General features: G+C 45.9%; 1 protein-coding gene across 1 annotated transcript in view; it reads left to right on the forward strand.

The window, feature by feature from the left end:
• The window catches only part of tbc1d2b (TBC1 domain family, member 2B), a 94,594-nt gene extending 80,964 nt beyond the window's left edge, over window positions 1-13,630 (forward strand). The window contains exons 10-13 of the mRNA XM_078429800.1: window positions 1,384-1,501; window positions 5,479-5,664; window positions 6,363-6,484; window positions 11,800-13,630. Of these exons, the coding sequence (XP_078285926.1) occupies window positions 1,384-1,501; window positions 5,479-5,664; window positions 6,363-6,484; window positions 11,800-11,998 (625 nt within the window). The 3' untranslated portion in view covers window positions 11,999-13,630. The remainder of the gene's footprint in view (window positions 1-1,383; window positions 1,502-5,478; window positions 5,665-6,362; window positions 6,485-11,799) is intronic.
• The last annotated feature ends 3,337 nt before the right edge of the window (window positions 13,631-16,967 follow it).

Here is a 16,967-nt window from a genome sequence, read left to right on the forward strand (position 1 = left end):
GGATTAAACATGCTGCCTGAGCTTTTCCAGTATTTTCCAATATTCTGCTTTTCTCCTATAAACACAAAAGTCCAGCCTGCCAGACAAGTCCTGGCACCTCATTAATGACCCATTACCCAGACCTGGAGACTTGCGGAACATTGAACAGTACAGCACAGGAACAGGCTCTCCGGCCCACAATGTCCATGCCGACCATAATGTCACGTTAAACTAATCTCATCTGCCTGCACGTGGTCCATATCCCTTTGTTTCTCGCATATCCATGTGCCTATCTAAAAGCCTCTTAAATACCACTATCCTCTCTGCCTGCACCACCACCCCTGGCAGTGCGTTCCAGGCACCCACCACACACACTAAGACAAAAAATAGTTCTGCATATGTCCTTTGCACTTTATCCCTCTCATCCATCCCTTCAGCCTTTTGACATTATCATCCTGGGGAAAAAAGGTTCTGACCGTCTACCCCAATATAATTTGATATTGTTTTATTGGCTCTCCTCAGCCTTTGGTCCAGATGAACCAATCCATGTCTATGCAACCTCTGCTTCCATCTAATGCCCTCTAATCAAGGCAACATTCTAGCTGTACGCTCTTGAAAGTCTCGACATCTCTCCTGTAAGGGAGTGACCACAACTGCACATGCAACTCCAAATGCAGCCGAACCACAGTTTATAAAGTTGCAACATGACCTCCTGACTCTTATGCTCAATGCTTTGACCAATGAATTAGAGCACACCATTAGCTTTCTTTCCCACTGTATCCACTTGTGTCACTATTTTCAGGGAGCTATGGACTTGGTCCGAGGCATTCCATGTCTATGCAACCTCTGCTTCCATCTAATGCCCTCTAATCAAGGCAACATTCTAGCTGTACGCTCTTGAAAGTCTCGACATCTCTCCTGTAAGGGAGTGACCACAACTGCACATGCAACTCCAAATGCAGCCGAACCACAGTTTATAAAGTTGCAACATGACCTCCTGACTCTTATGCTCAATGCTTTGACCAATGAATTAGAGCACACCATTAGCTTTCTTTCCCACTGTATCCACTTGTGTCACTATTTTCAGGGAGCTATGGACTTGGTCCGAGGCCAAGTGCACATCAATGTTGATCACTGCATATTTTCCACTTGCACTTACTCGGATGAAGCTTCATCTGCCATTAATCTACCCTTATCTGCAACTGATTTCTATCCGGCTGTATCCTTTGACAGCCATCCTCCCTCCCTGTCACTGAATTAGATTTGGATTTATTTGTATAATGATGAAATCTCCACATCGCTACGATTAAAGTGTAACGACAGTGCATTGGGTCTGTGAATATGTGCTGGACAAGGTGAAGAGGTGACAAACCTGCATTAATACATGTGTGACTCTCCACGTAGGTTGGCAGCGATAGCACTTCTGTACCTAGAACAAGAAGAAGCCTTTTGGTGCCTCGTTGCCATCACGGAGTGTTTTATGACTCCAGATTATTACACAAAGAACCTGATCGGGTCACAGGTAAGACAACCGCATGTTTACGCTCCGTTATATGCAGCAGGAAGTACAAAAGATTAACCGAGATACTTTGTACACAGGGTAGATTTAGATTTAGAGATACAGCGCGGAAACAGGCCCTTCGGCCCACCGAGTCCACGCCGCCCAGCGATCCAGGCACAATAACAGTATCCTACACCCACTAGGGACAATTTTGACATTTGCCCAGTCAATTAACCTACAAACCTGTACGTCTTTGGAGTGTGGGAGGAAACCGAAGATCTCGGAGAAAACCCGCGCAGGTCACGGGGAGAACGTACAAACTCCGTACAGACGGCGCCCGTAGTCAGGATCGAACCTGAGTCTCCGGCGCTGCATTTGCTGTAAGGCAGCAACTCTACCACAGCGCCACCGTGCTGTACTTGATAACAAAGTACTTACCCTACACCTCTTTGATAAACCCTGCCCCTTTCACCATCGACCCCTGCACTCTAATCTTTGACATTACCACCTTATGAGAAAAGGCTGGACTGTTTAATATATACAGTAACAAGGATAAAAGATTAACTGAGATACATTGTAAGCAAGGTTGAACTTGAAAACAAATGTTGTTAAAATGTAGATAGGCACAAAGCTGGAGTAACTCAGCGGGACAGGCAGCATCTCTGGAGAGAAGGAATGGGTGACGTTTCGGGTCAAGACCCTTCTTCAGACAGGTCAGGGATAAGGGAAACAAGAGATACAGACGGTGATGTGGAGAGATAAAGAACAATGAATGAAAGATATGCAAAAAATTAACAATGATAAAGGAAACAGGCCATTGTTGGCTGATTGCAGGGTGAAAATGAGAAGGTAGTGCGACTTGGGTGGGGGAGGGATAGAGAGAGAAGGAATGCCGGGGCTACCTGGAGTGAGAGACATCACTGTGCTCTAAGCTGCCCAAGCGTAGTAGTTAAAATATAGAAATGATTTACAAAAAAAGTCATCAGGAATAGGAGTAGAATTAGGCCATTCGGCCCATCGTCTACTCCGCCATTCAATCATGGCTGATCTATCCTTCTTAACTCCATTCTCCTGCCTTCTCCCCATACCTGTACTAATCAAGGATCTATCTCTGCCTTAAAAATATCCATTGGTGGCCTCCACAGCCTTTGTGGCAATGAATTTCACAGATTCGCCACCCTCTGACTAAAGAAATTTCTCCTCATCTTCCTCAAAGAAAGTCCTTTAACTCTGAGGCTATGACCTCTAGCCCTAGGCTCTCCCACAAAAGACAGTGCTGGAGTAACTCAGCGGGTCAGGCAGCATCTATGGAGGACGTGGATAGGATTCGTTTCAGATTGGGTCCCTGGCAAATGTAGTTTGCTTGTTTACTGGAAGTAGGCATCACTAGAAGCTAACAGTAATGTCATGAGCAATGGCTCTATGATTAAACCTAACAGTTTTAACAGTAGTGGCATGTTCTCCCAATACACAGGTTCAGTGGGCTCAATGCCAATAGAGACTCAGATTCCACATGCAGGGTGAGCTTTGATGTAGGGGTTGGCCTGACTGGACTCAGACATGCAGAATGTCCCCTGGTCAGGGAGCCCCCTGCAATATCCATTCAGTTCTTGCCATGAAGGAGAAGTGGCTCAAGTTTAATCTGTAGGGTTAAGTTGTTTGTGGGAGGACGAAACCCAAATCTTACATCTCAGGCACAAAACATCAGAACCATACAGCATCGAAGCAGGCTCTTTAGCCCAACTTGTCCTTGCTCACCAAGATGCCCCATCTAAGCTAGTCCCATTTGCCCAAGCTTGGCCCATAATCTTAAACCTTTCCTATCCATGTAACCAAGTGTTTTTATGTTCTTACAGTACCCAATTCAACTATCTCCTCTGGCAACCTGTTCCATTTACCCACCACCTTCTAAATGGAAAAAAACTTAGAAAAATAGGTACAGGAGCAGGCCATTTGGCCCTTCGAACCAACACCACCGTTCAATATGACCATGGCTAATCATCTAAATCAGTACCCCGTTCTGACTTTTCCCCATATCCCTGGATTCCTTTGGACCTAACAGCTAAATCTAACTCTCTCTGAATACATCCAGTGAATTGGCCTCCACTGCCTTCTATCGTAGAGAATTCCACAGATTCACAACTCTGGGTGAAAAAGTTTTTCCTCGTCTCAGTCCTAAATGGCCTACCCCTTATTCTTAAACTGTGATCCCTGGTTCTGGACTTCCCCAACGTGGGGAACATTTTTCCTGTCCAATCCTTTAAGAATTTTATATACTTCTATAAGATTCCCTCTCATCCTTCTAAATTCCAGTGAATGCAAGCCCAGTCGACCCATTCTTTCATCGTATGTCAGTCCCGCCATCCCGGGAATTAACCTGATGAACCTACGGTGTACTTCTTCAATAGCAATAATGGAGAACAAAATTGCACACAATACTCCAGCTGCGGTCTCACCAGGGTCCTGTACAACTGCTTTAGGACATCCTTGCTCCTAAACTCAAATCCTCTCGCAATGAAGGCCAACTTGGCTTTCTTCACTGCTTGCTGCACCTGCATGCTTACTTTCAGTGACTGATGTACACGCACACCCAGGACTCATTGCATTTCCCCTTCTCCTAATCTGAGACCATTCAAATTATAATCTGCCTTCCTGTTCTTGTCACCAAAGTGGATAACCTCATATTTATCCACATTATACTGCATCTGCCATGCATCTGCCCACTCACCCAACCTATCCAAGTCACCCTGCAGCCTCATAGCATCCTCCTCGCAGCTCACACTGCCACCCAGCTTTGTGTCATCCGCAAACTTAGAGATGTTACATTTCATTCCCTCATCTAAATCGTTAATATATATTGTAAATAACTGGGGTCCCAGCACCGAGCCTTGCAGCACCCCATTATCACTGCCTGCCATTCTGAAAAGGACCTGTCAATTCCTACTCTTTGCTTCCTGTCTGCCAACCAGTTCTTTATCCATGTCAATACCCTACCCCCAATTCCATATGCTCTAGGTTGACATACTAATCTCTTGTGTGGGACCTTGTCAAAGGCTTTTTGAAAGTCCAGATACACCACATCCACTGGCTCTCGCTTATCCATTCTACTTGTTACATCCTCAAAAAATTGCAAAAGATTAGTCGAGCATGATTTCACCTTCATAAATGCCTGCTGACTTGGATCGATCCTGTCACTGCTTTCCAAATGTGCTGCTATAACCGATGTAAGGCTAACTGGTCTACAATTCCTTGTTTTCTCTCGCCCTCCTTTCTTAAAAAGTGGAGTTACATTGGCTAGCCTCCAGTCCACAGGAACTGATCCAGAGTTGAGAGAACATTGGAAAATGATCACCAATGCATCCACGATTTCTAGGGCCACCTTCTTGATTACTCTGGGATGCAGACCATCAGGTCCTGGAGATTTATTTGCCTCAGTCCCAACAGTTTACCTAATCCTTCCTCATCGCACAATACCCAGTCTAGGATGGCTTCCCCTCTAGTCGGCTCCTCTACATACTGGTTCAAAAAAAATCATGGGCCTCCTCCAGTGCCATAGTGAGGCCCACCGGAAATTGGACGAACAGCACCTCATATTTTGCCTGGGCAGTTTGCAGCCCAGTGGTATGAACATTGACTTCTCAAACTTTAGATAGTTCCTCTGTCCCTCTCTTCCCCTCCCCCTTCCCAGATCTCCCTCTGTCTTCCTGTCTCCACCTGTATCCTTCCTTTGTCCCACCCCTCTGACATCAGTCTGAAGAAGGGTCTCGACTCGAAACGTTACCCATTCCTTCTCTTCTGAGATGCTGCCTGACCTGCTGAGTTACTCCAGCATTTTGTGAATAAATCCCTTATACTTGTTACATACTGAGTTGCCCCTCAGGTTCCTATTGAATCTGACCCACTTGCTGCAGGAATTTGTGTTTTTTGCCTGTCCTGAGGATGGGGAATATGTTGCATGTTTACATTAATACTCCATCATGTCCCTTTCTTAACACCAGGTTGACCAGCGGGTGTTCAAGGACTTGCTGAGTGAGAAGTTACCACGGTTACACGCACACTTTGAACAGTACAAGGTGGACTTCTCCCTCATCACCTTTAACTGGTTCCTTGTGGTGTTTGTGGACAGTGTTGTCAGCGACGTCATGTTCCGCATCTGGGATTCGTTCCTGTACGAAGGCCCCAAGGTACGGTATAAAACTCATCCGCTTGTTACGGCAGCCGAGAGCAATGTCACTTGAGGATACTTTTCCCACAGGTCTCTCCTTAGGATGAAGTCACCCTCGTGTGCTGCCGAGTACACGCTGTAATTCTGCATTTCACTGACTCAGACAGCATGGAAATGGCCCAACTTGCCCATGCCCAGACCAGAATGCCCCATCCAAGCTAATCCCATTTCCCGACGTTTGGCCCATATCCCTCAAAATCTTTCCTATCTGTACACCTGGCCAAGTCTCTCTTATATGTTGTTATAATACCTGCCTCAACTACCTCCTCTGGCAGCTCGTTCCATATACCCACCACCCTCTGGAAAAGTTGCCTCTCAGATTTGTATTAAATCTTGTCCCTCTCACAGTAAACATATGTCCTTGTTCTTGATTCCACTAATCTGGGTAAAAGACTCTGTACATTCACCCCATCTATTCCCCTTATGATTTTATCATGATTCCCCATTCGACATGTACAAAGTAAAACCTGGTCATTATCATATTACAATTTATCTTGCCTCTCTCACCTGGAACATAAGTCCTCTTGTTTCTGACACCATTTCTTTTCCCGATTTTTTAAAGACCTACTTTAGAAGCTGTCATTTTGATTTTGGTTGACATCAGCAAAGCATGGGTTGACTTTTTAATGGTTGGCATTATTTTCCTGTTGTGCACAGGTTATATTTCGATATGCACTTGCAGTCTTCAAGTTTAAGGAGGACGAGTTTGCGAAGCTTCAGGATTATATGTCCATATTCAAGTATTTGAGATACTTCACTCGTACCATCCTCGACGCACGGTAAGTTCACAGTGGTGTTCCCAGCCTGAACTACTCTATACCCCTCCCCTTCACATCCCCTCAATTCTATCTGCCTACTCTTTAAAAAAGGATTGATTGAAATTCATTTCTGCATTATGATCTTTAATGCTCACTTTCTCGTATTAATGAAACAAAAGGATAGCACAGCAGTAGCGTTGCTGCCTTACAGCGCCAGAGACCCGGGTTTGATCCTGACTACAGGTGCTGTCTGTATGGAGCTTGTATGTTTTGCCTGTGGCCGGGTGGGTTTCCTTCAGGTGCTCCGGTTTCCTTGCACATCGCAAAGACTTCAGGTCTGTAGGTTAATTGGCCTTTGTAAATTATCCCTGGTGTGCAGGATGGATCCAGTGAACGGGCGATCAGTAGTGGGTAGGATTCTGTGGGGCAAAGTGGGCCTGTTCCATGCATATCTCTAAACTAATACCAAAGCCAGTATCTCATTGCTTTGCACTCTGTGGCTTCTCCTGTGTCCGGGCTGCATCTTGTCTCCTGAAGATACTGCAGTGAAGAGTGCCTGATCACACCACAGGCATGCAGACACACAAACTCAAGAATGGCCCCACAATGGCAAGCACCCGTCCTTACCACTAACTAGTGAAGGCACTTTACACTCGGCTGGTGTGGATCTCTTGAAGCCAGTCTGCTGGTGCCAGCCTCAAGCTTGGTGATGGGACCCTGCATCTGCCAGCTGCCTCTGCTCACAGTTGGGGAGGAGATGGCAGGCAAAGCCCCAACCCAGTCACGCCAGAATACTCCCACGCCCACAGCGCCAGAATACTCCCGCACCCACAGCGCCAGAATACTCCCGTGTCCACAGCGCCAGAATACTCCCGTGTCCAGTCACGCCAGAATACTCCCACACCCACAGCGCCAGAATACTCCCGCACCCACAGCGCCAGAATACTCCCGTGTCCACAGCGCCAGAATGCTCCCGCACCCACAGCGCCAGAATACTCCCGCACCCACAGCGCCAGAATACTCCCGCACCCACAGGCCAGAATACTCCCGCACCCACAGCGCCAGAATGCTCCCGCACCCACAGCGCCAGAATACTCCCGCACCCACAGCGCCAGAATACTCCCGCACCCACAGCGCCAGAATACTCCCGCACCCACAGCGCCAGAATACTCCCGCGCCCACAGCGCCAGAATACTCCCGCACCCACAGCGCCAGAATACTCCCGCGTCCACAGCGCCAGAATACTCCCACGCCCACAGCGCCAGAATACTCCCACGCCCACAGCGCCAGAATACTCCCACGCCCACAGCCTGATCCTGACATGGTGATGGAGCACAGAAAGGGGCCATTTTGCCCAACTATTCCTGATTAATCCCGTGTCTGCGTCTGACCCGTATCCCTCCAAACCTTTCCCATCGTGTGCCTCTCTGTGTCTCATTATTCCACCCACCTCTGCCGCTCCCTCTGCAGGTCCATGATACCCAACACCCTTTGTGTGGGAAACGTTGCCTTGGATAAGTGCATCTCCCACAACACAAAGCCAAGGCACCCTGTGATGGGCATACAATCTACCATCTCAAACGTGATGCCCTCCACCAGTGTGTCCCTGTATACAGGACATCTCCAATGCACTGCAGTACCTCACAAACCGTGCCTGCTGATTAAGACTAACGAGTGTTTTACTGTCAAAAGTCCCAGACAGAGCAATGAAATTCTTACATGCAGCAGACAACAGAATATTTAAACATACAAAAATTAACAGTAATAGTGCACAAAGACAAAACCAATGAGCCCAAGTCTATGTAGTTCAGAGCTTATTTGGAGGCTGTAGTGTTGAATAGCTTGATGGTTGTAAGGAAGAAGCTGTTCCTGAACCTGCACATTACAGTTTTCCTTCTTTCCAAAGGCAGGGGTGAAATGGTGTGTGGCCAGGGTGGTGTGGGTCTTTGATGATGCTAACTGCCTTTCTGAGGCAGTGACTCGATGGTGGAGAGGTCAGCACCCATGATGGAGTGGGCAACATCAGCGAGGGCAACAGGGGCTTGGGGACACTCGTGGGAAGATTCCCCTCCAACTCCTGCACCCTGACTTGATACATTTTCTACCCTGGGTATATAAAAGTGGAATACCTTGCCCAACAGGGGTGGCACAGCTGGTGGGACTGCCCCTGCACAGGTCTACCAATTCCAGTGGCATCCTTTTCACTGGTGCCGAGCATGGGGAGTTTGCACATTCTTCCTGTGATCAGGCGGGTTTTCTCATGATGCTCTGGGTCCCTCCCATCATCCCAGGACATACAAGTTGGTTGGTTAATTGGAGATTGTACATTCCTCCAAGCATGTTGGTGAGTGGTAAAATCTGGAGAGGGCTGTTGGGGATGTTGTGAGGTGGTTGATGGTAGGCATGGCTCAGTGGGCAGAAGGGCCTGTTTCAGTGCTGCACAACTCTAACTATAGTATCAGGGTTTACTTAAACAATGTCTTTGAAACTCCGGAAATCCTGCATTTATTGAAAGCTTAAACAGACGCTAAGACTATTGAGTGTGGAGGAAAGAACTGCAGATGGTGGTTTAAATGGAAGATAGGCACAAAATGCTGGAGTAACGCAGTGGGACAGGCAGCATCTCTGGAGAGACGGGATGTGTGATGTTTCCCATTCCTTCTCTCCAGAGATGATGCCTGTCCCGTTGAGTTACTCCAGCATTTTGTGTCTAACTAAGATTATTGACATGTACAACTGACTTCCACACTGTGAAGGTCTGACCCAGGCTTGTGTGGCCTTTGTTGTAAATGATGTTGAGAGCAAACTAATGAGAAGGAAAGGAAGAGGAAATTGGATATGTTCTCTGAGAAATCTAAAGAGGGACATAATGAGTTATGTATCCTATTGTTGAGAGAATGGAAGGCCATGGGAGATTATAAAAATTGCTGATTTTAAACCTGGAACTGCAGTAAAATTCCAACCAGTGGATTGAATTTCATTCTAAAGCAAAATACAACAGATGCTGGAAATACTCTTAGTACAAGTGGGTGAAAGCTTTGGTCTCACTATACGCAGCCCAGGTCAGAGTTTAGTTTAGTTTAGATGGAAACCAATCCACTGAGTGCGCCAATCAGCGATCACCCTGTAGCACTATCCTCCACACGAGGGATGATTTTACCGAAGCCAATTAACCTACAAGCCTGTATGTCTTTGGAGTGTGGGAGGAAACCGGGGCACCCGGAGAAAACCCACACGGTCACAGGGAAAACTTACAAACTCCGTACAGACAGCACCCTTAGTCGGGATGGAACCCGGGTCTCTGGCACTGTAAGGCAGCAACTCTACCGCTGTGCCGCCCTGAATGAGTAGCTTCAGCGATTTAATTCAAGATTATATTGGTCATGGAAGATTTGCAGGATAGATTTAGCATATAAAATTAAATTAGTTTGTAATTCCTGGGATATAGAAGGCTTGATCTAAATTTTAAGAGAACTGGTGGGTAGATATAAGCTTGGAACTGTTTTCACAATCAACAATTGATGTTGATTTTTGGATGAGGATGATAGATATGTGTTAATCAAAGGTGTAAACAAAATAGTGAAAAGGCACAATATATAGCTTTAGTTGATGGATCATCTGTGATCACAACGATGGAAAAGGTGTGAAGAATTAAATGCCCTTCTCTTTCTTCAATTTTCCAGTGTTGTGTTAGAAAAAATAAGGGCTTATCCTTTTAAGACGCACAAGAATCTTTTTCTTTTAAGTTCAGGAGTCTTTAGAACTCTCTTTCTCAGAGTGGTTATTGAGTCATAGAGTTATATACAGTGAGGAAACAGGCCCTTCGGCCCAATATGTCCCAACTACACCTAATATTTGTTACAGCTACACTGCTATTTGTTGGTCCCTGGAGGCTGTCCCTAGTTCATTACAATGCTCAGACGATCGGCCAAAGTCAGCTTGTTTATACAGCAGCTTCCGAATCAGGTGCTGGTGCCTTTACATTCAGTGAGGACGTCATTGACGCATGCGATGACAAGGCGTGTAAAACACAAAGACATGGTCTGAATGTTTGAAGGCAGTGGGGGATAGTTACTGGATAAGCAATGGTTACTGGGGGCTTATTCACAACATGCTGGAGTAACTCAGCGGGTCAGGCAGCATCTCAGGAGAGAAGGAATGGGTGATGTTTCGGGTCGAGACCCTTCTTCAGACTGCTGGGGGCTGATAGAAAAGTGGAAAGGTTACAATCAGATCGGCCATGATTGCAAATGGAGAAGTGGGCTTGAGGGGCCGAGTGGCCTCTTGCTCCTAACTCCTGGGCTCTCTCTGACCCTCCAGGTAATTGTGCATTCTGAATGGTGTAATTGTGTGAACAAATGCGAAGGTGAGTTCTGTGCAAGTCCAAGAGAAGCCACAGGCTCCTCAGCATCTCCCTGTGTCCAGGGAGAAAGGTTGTGCTGAAACGGAACTTGTGTGTGAAATTTATCCTGTCCTTCTGAGAACAAAGGGAGAGAGGGAAGGGAAGCAACCAGCACATTTTTCATCAGTTTAGCTTAGAGATACAGCGCGGAAGCTGGCTCTTCGGCCCATCGAGTCCGTGCCGACCAGCGATCGCCCGACTCTAGCACTATCAGACACACCAGGGACAATTTACAAACTTTTTACTGAAGCCAATTAACCTACAAACCTATACGTCTTTGGAGTGTGGGAGGAAACCGGAGCACCAGGAGAAAACCCACGCAGGTCACGGGGAGAACGTACAAACTCCATACAGACTGCACCTGTTGTCAGGATCAAACCCAGGTCTCTTGCGCTGTGAGGCAGCAACTCTACCGCCGCGCCACCCTTTATTTATGTCTCCAGTATATTAAATTAACCAGGTTGCTGTGAGTATATTAAATTATGTCTCCAGTATATTAAATTAACCAGGTTGCTGTGAGGCAGCAACTCTACCACCGTGCCGCCCTTTATTTATGTCTCCAGTATATTAAATTAACATTACATCAGAACATCACAAGGACAGGCCCATGGCTCACAATGTCTGTGCCGAACATGATGCCAAATCTAAACTAATCTCAGCTGCCTGCACGTGATCCATATCTCTCCATTCTCTGCCTATCCTTGTGCCCATCTAAAAGTCTCTTGAGCCCTCTATCGTACCTGCCTCCACCACTACACCTGGCAGCACGTTCCAAGCACTGACCACTGCGCTTATGTAAAAGAAGCTTGGCCTGCACGTCATCTTTAAACTTTGCCGCTCTCACCTTTAGGATATGCCCTCTAGTCCTGACAACTCCACCCCTGGGAAACAGTCTAACCTGTCTACTCCTTGTCTGAACTGTTTGGTTTTGTAGGAAGCTCACCAGTATTGCCTTTGCGGACATGAATCCCTTCCCAATGCGGCTGATCCAGAGCCGTCGAGGTTTCCACTTGGAGAAGGTGCGGCAGGAGCTGAGTGAGCTGGAAGTGATCCGCCAGGACTTCCTGAGGGAACGTGAGACTGCAGCGCCCGAGAGGAGGGATGTCATCAGTGATGACGACGAGGACACCTAGTGGCACACTCAGTCCTGCCACAAAAACGTGGGCCAGCCGAACAACTGGGAAAGCTAGCTTCCCATTTGGATTGTTGTGTTTGAGTCCCAAGGCTGCCTGTAGCTATATCTATGTGCTGCTCTCCACACCGGTCGCCCAGTTCCCAGCTGGGCCAGAGAGGGGGCTGCTATGCGGGTGATTGTCCAGACGCGATTGTTCATCGCATTGTAAGATGAGCCACCTTTTGGCTCCTGTATCTTTGGCCTTTTATTATCAGGGCTCTGCTTTCGAATGAATGTTATTTGGAGGTGAGTGGCTTTTGCACGATTAAAAGAATGGGTGAATGTTACTTCTAAAGATGAATCTAAGAATGTGCTGGGCATATTTCCCCTTGATTCCGCACATGGAAAGACTGGGCATTGAACTAAAGTGCCGGACACACCCTTGGCACACTGTGCTAACTTTCTGCTCTTTGCAGTCTCAGTTTTGGTTACTCAATCATGGGACCAGTTTCAATAGTTTTGACAGTAAGTGTTATTTGGAAATCTTGTTCAGTGTGATTTCCATCTGTAGGCATTTATTCTTTGTGTTTTACATATCAATATTTTGGGAAGCAGGCTTCCTGGACCAAAAACAAAATGTTGGGGGAAAGATTTAATGCCTTAAAATCTCTCAGCATCTGATGTCCCTTTAAATGGAGAAAGGGACTCTGGGCTCCTAGAAATATTTTAGCCATCCTTGCTCAGACTATCAATTCACTACAGTTTTGCGTATTGGAAATGTTATTGATAACTCTTGGTTTAAGCTTTGCTTCCATTAAGAATATTCACCAGAAGTATGATTACACGTTTACATTCCAAATGAACTTATTGAAAATAAGGACTAGCACTCAATCCGCACGCCTTTATTAAGAACTTGGATTATCCTGTTACTACTTTCTCATTTTGTACAAATTGTTTTGCATGTGTGTTTTATCTGACACAATCTTATCTGTACGTACAGTCTTAAATGGTACCTAGTAACTGATAGCGTGAATCTTCCACTGACACAGAAGTGAAGTGTGGGTAAGACTGGGTTTGGCCTCAAGTGGCTACTGAGGTGACTTAGCCCTGAACTTCTATTAACTGGGTGGAAGATGTTGCCATTATCTCAGTGTCATTATGCTGGCCTTCGACTAAAGACCTAATGTGCCACTTGTTAATTAGCACAGAAGAAGCTATCTGTTTTGGTGCAGTAAGAATGTTTAAACAAATGAAGCGTTTGTTCCATGAGCTGAGGTTGTTTTGCTAGTTTTTGAGTTTCAGCTAAACTCTTGCTCATCCTTGTCGATCCTGTTTGACTACAGGAGGTGAGGATGCAGCAGCATCACAAACCCTTGAGAGCACTTTGTTCATTGTTGTCTACAAAGAGTTAAGCTAGGCAGTCTTTGTGACTTGAAATGTAATTTTCACAATTTCTTTGGTTCATAACGATCTCATGCAATGGGTTAACAATAGTTGTCATGTTGATATATCGTGAGCATCTGGGCCATGCTATCAGCTGAGTTATTGTTGATTCTTTCCACACGGGCGGGTTTGTGTCTTATGTTACGTGTCATATACCTGTATAACCAGCACCTAAAGAAAGCAATCAATAAAATAATGTTGTACACAGGTTAACTTTTTATTTGTGACGTTTACATTTTAGAGTGTTTTGTTGCAACGTTTGTTGACGTGTTAAAGGAAGGACACCATTTTGCCTGGTTTGTTTGGGAAGCTTTACCATTGTGAAAACTAAAGTAACTTTGCCACAATTAACCATCTTTAGTTGAAGATACGCCACCAAGAGAACCATGAGGGACTATCAGAACTGCAATGAATAGTTTTACTTTTAGAGATACAGCGCAGAAACAGGTCCTTCGGCCCACCAGGCCGACTACCGATCCCCGCACACATTAACACTATCCTACACACATTAGGGACATTTTACCCATACACCAAGCCAATTAACCTGCATACCTGTACGTCGTTGAAGTGTGGGAGGAAACCGAAGATCTCAGAGAAAACCCACGCAGGTCATGGGTAGAACGTACAAACTCCGTGGTCAAGACCGAACCTGGGTCTCCGACGCTGTAAGGCAGCAACTCTACCGTTGTGGCACTGTGCCACCCATCGGCGTGTCTATACTCTGCATACTTTGTGTATTCTATGCAAAACAAAGCATTCCACTGCACCTAGGTACATGTGACAGTATTTATTCACAAAATGCTGGAGTAACTCAGCAGGTCAGGCAGCATCTCAGGAGAGACGGAATGGGCGACGTTTCGGGTCGAGACCCTTCTTCAGACTGATGTCAGGGGGCGGGACAAAGGAAGGATATAGGTGGAGACAGGAAGATAGAGGGAGAACTGGGAAGGGGGAGGGGAAGAGAGGGACAGTATCATCATCATTAGAAGTCAAAAAGAAGGGAGCATGATTTTAAAGTTATTGGTAGAAGGACTAGAGGTGCAGTAAGAAAACATACTTTTCACCCAGTGTGTTGTGTGATCTGTGGAGCAGAAACCCTCGCCACGTTTAATAGTGCCTGAATGTGTTTGGAGCAGTGGTCTGGGGGGCTATGTTTCAAGTCCGAAGGTGGGATTAGGTTGAGTAGCTCTTCAGATTGACAAACACAATGGACTAAGTGGCATGCAGGAAAGAACTGCAGATGCTGGTTTATATCGAAGAAATCCAGGGTTTGTGGAAGACCTTTGAAAACGTTATCCAGTGGAAATATGACTTCATTTTATGGCATTTGGGGCACTCATTCGAAAAGATCGCCAGGCACATTTTGTGTAGTATCTCTGGATTTAAGTAAGCGGGGTTTCCCTGGGTCAGGTAACCAAACTAGAGTTGTGTAAGAAGGAACTGCAGATGCTGGTTTACACCGAAGATAGTCACAAAATGCTGGAGTAACTCAGCGGGACAGGCAGCATCGCTGGAGGGAAGAAATAGGTGACGTTGGGGGTATAGACCCGTCTTCAGGCTGATGTCAGGGGAGAGGGGCACTAGAGGTACGGAACAAAGAGCCTGCATCGATGACCCAGGAAAGGTGGAGCCCACAATGGTCCATTGTTGGCCGGGGAACGAGGTGACAATGAAGGAATACAAACGGTGAAAATAGCAAGAGGACGAGGGTGGGGATAGAGACGGAGAGAGAGGGATTGCAATGGTTACGGTCAGAAAGGAGCAAATCTGCTGTAACTAGTGGCTCATGATTTGCAGAATATGGATGACTAACCACAGCTATGACCGAAGCAACCTCTGCTTAACTACTTTTCCCAGTAGTATCTGTCTATTGCGCAATGGGTTGATGTACAATCAATCTGAAGAAGGATCCCTATCCTAACCGATTCTATCTGTGTTCTTCAGAGAGGCTGTCTGACCCGCTGAGTTACTCCAGCGCTTGTTTTTTTTTTTGTTTAACCAGCATCTGCAGTTCCTTGTGTCCACTGGGTTGATATACTTCATGCGTACACTTTTTTTTACATTTACCACTGCGGGAAATGAACCAATAGGCCAATAAAGCACCTGCTTTTGCAGATTTTTACATTTTCAGTTTTGCTTACAGAGGTGATTTAAAAGTTCAAAAAAGTGAACATTGCAAATATAAGTATCATTGGTAGTAGATATGATACATTTTGTGCTGTTTATACAGTTCCATTAGGCTTATCAACCTACTGACCCAAGACTGATCCTGCAGTTTGCCCAGCATAGAATACAGATTTCCTCCAAATGGTTTCCCTTCCCGTCTTCCACTTTCGCCAACCTTGACAATAGGGTGTGGGGAAAAACAGGACCATGATTTCCCAGGGAGAACATGCAAACTCTACAGTGTACTAACAGCACCAGAGGCCAGGGTTGATCCGATGTCTCTGGAGCCCACAAAGCTACTGTGTCGCTGTTTAATACACACCTGTGATTGATATCTCATCTGAAAGACTCCCGATGCACTGCTCCATTGGGACTGGAATGCAGTATCCACCCTATATGTGCTCACACAGTGAGAGTGGTCCTGAACCCACTGCCTGTTCAATGGGGCTTCTATTGTCACAAAATGCTGGAGTAACTCAGCAGGTCGGGCAGCATCTCGGGAGAGAAGGAATGGGTGACGTTTCGGGTCGAGACCCTTATTCAGACTGATGTCAGGGGGGCAGTGTGAGGCCAGTTATCATCTGTGAACAAGTTTGGCATTTTCTGTTTTTATTTCTGCGTTCTATATGATGATGTTGTCTGAGGTTATGTGCTCAAAGGCGGAGCAAAATTCAAAAGCTCATAAATTAAACATGTACACGTACTATGGTAAATTTAAGCGTGTTATTTTTAAAATATGAGCACATAAATCAGGTTTTGGTAATAAATGAACAAGCATGTTATTCCAAAAACACAAGCACACATCTGTATAAAGCCTGTACTGCATGCAACAGTATTTCCTTTCATTTTATGGTGCCTATAATTAAAGTTTCAATGTTTTCCCCACACTTGAATTCAATTAGAATGGAAATTGTGGGTAACATAGAAACATAGAAAATAGGTGCAGGAGTAGGCCATTCGGCCCTTCGAGCCTGCACCGCCATCCAATATGATCATGGCTGATCATCCAACTCAGTATCCCGTACCTGCCTTCTCTCCATACCCCCTGATCCCTTTAGCCACAAGGGCCGCATTTAACTCCCTCTTAAATATAGCCAATGACCTGGCCTCAACTACCTTCTGTGGCAGAGAATTCCACAGATTCACCACTCTCTGTGTGAAGAAATATTTTCTCACCTCGGTCCTAAAAGACTTCCCCCTTATCCTTAAGCTGTGACCCCTTGTTCTGGACTTCCCCAACATCGGGAACAATCTTCCCGCATCTAGCCTGTCCAACCCCTTAAGAATTTTGTAAGTTTCTATAAGATCCCCCCTCAATCTTCTAAATTCCAGCGAGTACAAGCCTAGTCTATCCAGTCTTTCTTCATGACTGTAGTAAC

This window comes from Rhinoraja longicauda, chromosome 38 (genome assembly GCF_053455715.1).
Source record: "Rhinoraja longicauda isolate Sanriku21f chromosome 38, sRhiLon1.1, whole genome shotgun sequence".
Classification (NCBI taxonomy): Eukaryota; Metazoa; Chordata; class Chondrichthyes; order Rajiformes; family Arhynchobatidae; genus Rhinoraja; species Rhinoraja longicauda.